We start from the raw sequence: 5,745 nt of genomic DNA on the forward strand, positions 1-5,745 counted from the left end.
TGTATCCTGCCCCCACTGTCCTCTTTTTTGAAAACTAAAATATGGTCACCCTAGATTTAACCCAATTTGGGTTCATCACAGTAATAAGTAACCAGACGGTGCTGGTTTAGGATTGTGGAGGACGTGAAAGGGAACATGCAGCAAGTCATGTGAGTTCAAACGCAAATGGTTCTGTGTGAGACGAAATCCGTGTTTGTGGTGCTTAAGATGGGAACATGTGTGGAAAATAGGAGAAAACTAATCGAAGCGCAGATGAGGGACAACTTTTAAACTGTCTGGAAAGTGTTCCTTTAAAACTGGACAAGTGAATGTGGTGAGCACAAACTGGAAACAGCAGGAATGGCGCTTTAGCTGTTTTTGGTGCTCATGACAAAAATGTGTTGAAAATACAATAAAACTATTCGAAGAGAAGAGGAGAGAGATTTTTGAAACTGACTGGAATGTGTTCTTCTAAAACTGAAGGGTTTTGTCCAAGTATGTTCTCACAACATTGAGCAGTAAATACGGAATTGAACTAGACAAAATTGGTTCTTGAGGACGTGGATCAAAACGGTAAAATCAAAGATGGTAAAATCCTGTCAGTTTGCTATAATACAGTTTAATCTTGGCTTTCAGTGTTTATTACAGGCTTTCAGCCTGTGCGTTTATTGGCGTGACGGTTTGGCCATAATAGTTTAACTTATTCACAGGCCTGCCAACTTTTGAGTTCAACTTGGAGTGAGAATTCAGCGGTTTGGGTGCGGGGGGAGGGAGGATTTGGGGTATATATATAATTTTTTTATACAAAAAATATATATAAAACACCTGTCAGCAGAGTCCAACTGCAACTGTATTTCCCATGTCTTACAAGCCTGTCTTATTTAAATAGTAAAATTAATTAACACATTTGCTTTTTCACTCTCTCTGGGCCCTATCATACACCCGGCGCAATGCGCCGCAAGTTTTCTTGCTAATTTCAGCCTGACGCAGTTTTCCTTTTACCGTCCTGTGTCGAGTTGTTTAAATAGCAAATGCATTTGCACCCATGCGCCCATGTGCGTGCTGGTCTAAAAAAGCGGTGTGTTCAGGCGCATTGTTATTTTGAGGAACTGAAAATAGATTACGCCATAGACCAACTCAAACCTGGTCTAAAGTCTGGCACAATATTTTCTCTTTGTTATTTAAAGAGCGCGTTTGTAATATGCGCCTATAGGTCGGGTGCACAACGCGCGTACACTTTGCTTAATTACACACACACACAGGGACGTGCAGCAGCACACAAACATTTTAAAAAATGAAACATTCCGCCAGGTAAATAGCGAACCCGTCATGGCGCGAGCGCAACTGGCTTTTAAAGTGGATGGGAGATGAGACTCTGATTGGTTTATTGCACTCCGAATGAGGCACATAAGCAAACAGACAGTGCAAATCTACATGTATTTACCTATTCGCCACCTATATCTTATTCCTATCTTATAATAGAGCACCTGCCTCAAGATCTCTGTCTGTTTACACTCCAATTGATGCATGTGATAAAACAGAAAATGCTGCTACTCCTACTCTGCCTGCCCTAGATGAGACTTCACATTACACCATCAATCTAGGCGCAGCTGTCACAGAACATGCCACAGCCAAGGTGAATTACTATTAAAAATCATGTGCATCAATCGCAGTGTCCAGTGGCTGTACACAATGAGAGATCTTGAGACTTGCGCAAGCCCTTGGTGCCACTGCCCACAGGACACGTGCTCCATAATGGACTAAAACAGTTAAAATATAAAATATAAAGGTGGAAAATGTGTAAATACATATAGATTGGCACTGTTTTGTTTGCTTACGTGAACCAATCGGAGTGCAAACAGTAAAAAAAAAAAAATCTTGAGGCAGGTGTGACGAGCTCTGTTACAGATTAACAGAAAGGAATAAAACGTACTGTAAGTGCAACTGTAGAACTGTACTGTAAGTGTAGAATTGCACTGTCTGTTTACTCACTTGCATCAATCGGAGTGAGAGAAACAGTGAGAGATGTTGAGACAGGTGAAAAGAGTATCGAGTATTGTGCGTATCGTTGTTGCTCCCGCTGTTAGGAGGGTATAATCGCTGCATTTGGGGTAAAAAAGACAGAATTATGTATTGCACCAAGAAGGTCGTCTGTTCGTTGACACAGGCACGAACTGATTAGCAGGTGCCTTTAGCGGAGCCTTTACCAATTACCTCCATTGATCAAAGATTCGGCACGGTCGTTTGTGAATGACATCACCTCCCAATACAAACACGCCCCATAGTATAGTCCCGCCCCTCACATTGATTGACAGCTTTCCGTGTAGACATAGGAAATTCAAATGCAAAAGGAATAGCGATTACATTTGAGTTTTGGCAGGTTACATGAATGACACAGAGAGAGTGAAAAAGCAAATGTGGTAATTCATATTGCTATTTAAATATGACAGGCAGATATGGGAAATAGCTGCAAATGGACTTTGCTTTTTCATTTGAAATGTGGCAGTCACTGTGCGTTTTCAGACCTCAAATAATGCAAAGAATACAAGTTTATATTAATTTTTAACACAACACTAATGTTTTAACTTAGTTAAACATTCACTCATTCAAAGGTGATGGGTCTGAACAAAGTAAGAAGAGTTCAGAAATCAATATTTGGTGAAATAACCCTGATTTTCAATCACAGCTTTCATGCGTCTTGGCATGCTGTCCGCCAGTCTTTCACATTGCTGTTGGGTGACTTTATGCCACTCCTGGTGCAAACATTTAAAGGTGCACTAAGCAATTTTTGAAAAACCCTTTTGACCGCAGTGTCGGACCATGTCCCAAAACACACTTGCAGCTAAACAGCAGTAAGGGGGCGTGTCTTGTAATGATAGTGAGAAGAGAGTGCTCAATTTGAGTGTACAGGACGGATATTAGCAGATCGACTATAAATGTAAATATCGCAGCAGCTTTCCAGCGGTGGAGAGAACTCAAGGAGCGTGAAGGGCTCGAATCGGACGCCGAGGTTGCGTTATTTCTTTTTGATAGGCTGATTTTGCATTGTTTCACACAACCTATCTGTGTTGGCTTTTGTTTGAATATGCTTGTGTTTCATCTTCGCTTGTTTCTGAGATCGTCATTATGCCAGGGTTGTGTACGTATGTGTGGGGTGGAGATATCAAAAAAGGGGCGAGGTCCTGTTGGTGTATGGGCGTGTTTGTTTTGGTGCTTTCAAATATCAACATCGTTTGGCAAAAATCGCTTAGCGCACCTTTAAGCAGCTCGACTTTGCTTGATGGCTTGTGAACATCCATCTTCCTCTTAATCACATTCCAGATGTTTTCAGGTCTGGAGATTGAACTGGCCATGACAGGGTCTTGATCTGATGGGATCGAAAGCATAAATCACTCTAAACCCTGTAGTTGTGGTATCATATACCCAGAACTAATTCTGCAACTAATTCAAGCAAGACACTTAAGTGATTTTATTTTAATGCAGTGTCTGCTTTGCATGCTACTATGCTGTAATATTTTTTTTGCAACATTGCCATCTTATTTAATTGTACATACTGCTGCTGTTGATATTAATTGACCAAATTAAAATTTGCAGCATGGAAATGCTATGCATTTCTGCTGCTGAGAAAATTAATATTCTCGATGAGAAAACAAAAATAACAACAACTCTTCTCCTCATCCCGTCTGCAGCGGTGCACAGCCATTATGGAGAGTATAATGACACATGCGCTTGCTTCCGCTTCATGTTGTCTTCTTTGCTCACAAAAAGTATTCTCGTAGCTTCGTAAAATTACAGTTAAACCCCTGATGTCACATGGACTATTTTACCGATGTCCTTGCTACGTTTCTGGACCTGGGAACATTACAGTTGTGTTGCCGTCTATGAAGGGTCAGAGAGCTCTCGGATTGCATCAAAAATATCTTAATCTGTGTTCCGAAGATAAACGAAAGTCATGTGGGTTTGGAATGACATGAGGGTGAGTAATTAATAACACAATTTTCATTTTTGGGTGAACTATCCCTTTAGGAACCCATTAGGCTGCACCATCTAGAGTTTCATGAAAGAGCTTGGCATTAAAACTATGGTTGATATTGTTTTTACTATGGTTTTACTGCAAATGCTGTGGTTAAACCTTGGTTAATTTTAGAAAGAGTACAAATAATCATGAACTGAACTGAATGCTCCTCTTTTAAAAGTCACTTTGGATAAAAGCATCTGATAAATGTCAATGTATTTGTATAGTTAATGTGTTAATTGAAAATATTAATAAATTTGCAACTGTTATTGAGAGTGGTGTGTATTGCTTTTATTTCTTATTGTGGGGAAGGACATTTTGGGTAGTGTGTGGAATTGATTATGAACCATATCCGACTGTGGGCTGTCAGCAAACATTTATTATAAACCAGCAGACTACTGTAAAAAATTGGCGGCATATGCTCCCATATGGAAACACCACCCCTGATAATGGTGCGTCAATGCTTACATTTTTTAAGATTACTGGCTGATTTTGGGAATAAAACAAACAACACTCCATTAACTTGCCACTAAAGTATGGAATTACCTTTGTGCCAATTAAAAGGAATGTAATTTTTCAAGAAACTTATGACGATATAAATTGAAACTGAATAAAAATGTTTTTGAAACTGAAAAAAAAGTAAAGAAATACAAGCAAAATCTTTTACTTCGTTTTTAATACACTGCATGTTTTGCAACTGTTTTCTCTTCTTTCATTCGCTGATCTGTACTTACAAATGCGCTTCCAGAGTTTATTACGCTTCTGAAGTTTTTATTTATGCTTCTGAAGTTTTCATTCACTATTCTGGCACAAATCTATTGTGGGGGTGGGGCTGGCAGTGGTGTGTTCTCATTGGCTACTGAGTTTTTGATTGACAGCTTCTTGACCTGGAAGTGAAGGTGTCAGTGTTGCCTTGCCAGTGTAGATGTGAATATCTGTTAGTGGCTTCCAATTTCATTTTAATGATATAAAATGATATATAAAGATTTTTTAATTAATTTTTTTATCAGTATTTATCTACTACTACACTACATTGTTGAGATGATTTCTAAGGAATAGTACAGATGAATGATCTGTTTTTGATCTTCAAACAAACTTTGACAAAAAGTAGTCTTTAATAATGCCTAAATATATATCCAAATGCAAAACCTAATACATGCAAATAATTATGACTGAAAATAGTTTCCAGTAACTAGGGTATACAGTCATGGATATATAGGGCTATACAGCCATCTAATGGTTACACAATGGTATTACAGATGATAAATTATGCCTAATTTTGAGGTATTTAGTATACTATATATACAGTGGGTACGGAAAGTATTCAGACCCCCTTAAATTTTTCACTCTTTGTTATATTGTAGCCATTTGCTAAAATCATTTAAGTAAATTTTTTTTCCTCAATGTACACACAGCACCCCATATTGACAGAAAAACACAGAATTGTTGACTTTTGCAGATTTATTAAAAAAGAAAAACTGAAATATCACATGGTCCTAAGTATTCAGACCCTTTGCTGTGACACTCATATATTTAACTTTGAGATGTGTTGATGCCATGAAATTTTAAATCAACTTATTTTTCCATTAAAATGATATTTTCTCAGTTTAAACATTTGATATGTAAACTATGTTGTATTCTGAATAAAATATTGACATTTGAAATTTCCACATCATTGCATTCTGTTTTTATTCACAATTTGTACAGTGTCCCAACTTTTTGGGAATCGGGTTTGTATATATATATATATA

The 5,745-nt window shown here is 38.0% G+C and overlaps 1 protein-coding gene across 3 annotated transcripts in view; it reads right to left on the minus strand.

Moving 5' to 3' along the window:
• chst10 (carbohydrate sulfotransferase 10) overlaps positions 1 to 5,745 on the minus strand; it is a 95,063-nt gene that overhangs the window by 36,174 nt on the left and 53,144 nt on the right. For 2 of the 3 annotated variants that reach the window (XM_016255175.1, XM_016255172.1), the window contains one exon: positions 3,236 to 3,346. The exons of the other annotated variant lie outside the window; for it this stretch is intronic. In XM_016255175.1, the coding sequence (XP_016110661.1) occupies positions 3,236 to 3,332 (97 nt within the window). In that variant the 5' untranslated portion in view covers positions 3,333 to 3,346. The remainder of the gene's footprint in view (positions 1 to 3,235; positions 3,347 to 5,745) is intronic. 3 annotated transcript variants of the gene reach the window in all.

This window comes from Sinocyclocheilus grahami, unplaced genomic scaffold, assembly GCF_001515645.1.
Source record: "Sinocyclocheilus grahami isolate Dianchi unplaced genomic scaffold, SAMN03320097.WGS_v1.1 scaffold1319.1, whole genome shotgun sequence".
In the NCBI taxonomy this organism is placed as follows: Eukaryota; Metazoa; Chordata; class Actinopteri; order Cypriniformes; family Cyprinidae; genus Sinocyclocheilus; species Sinocyclocheilus grahami.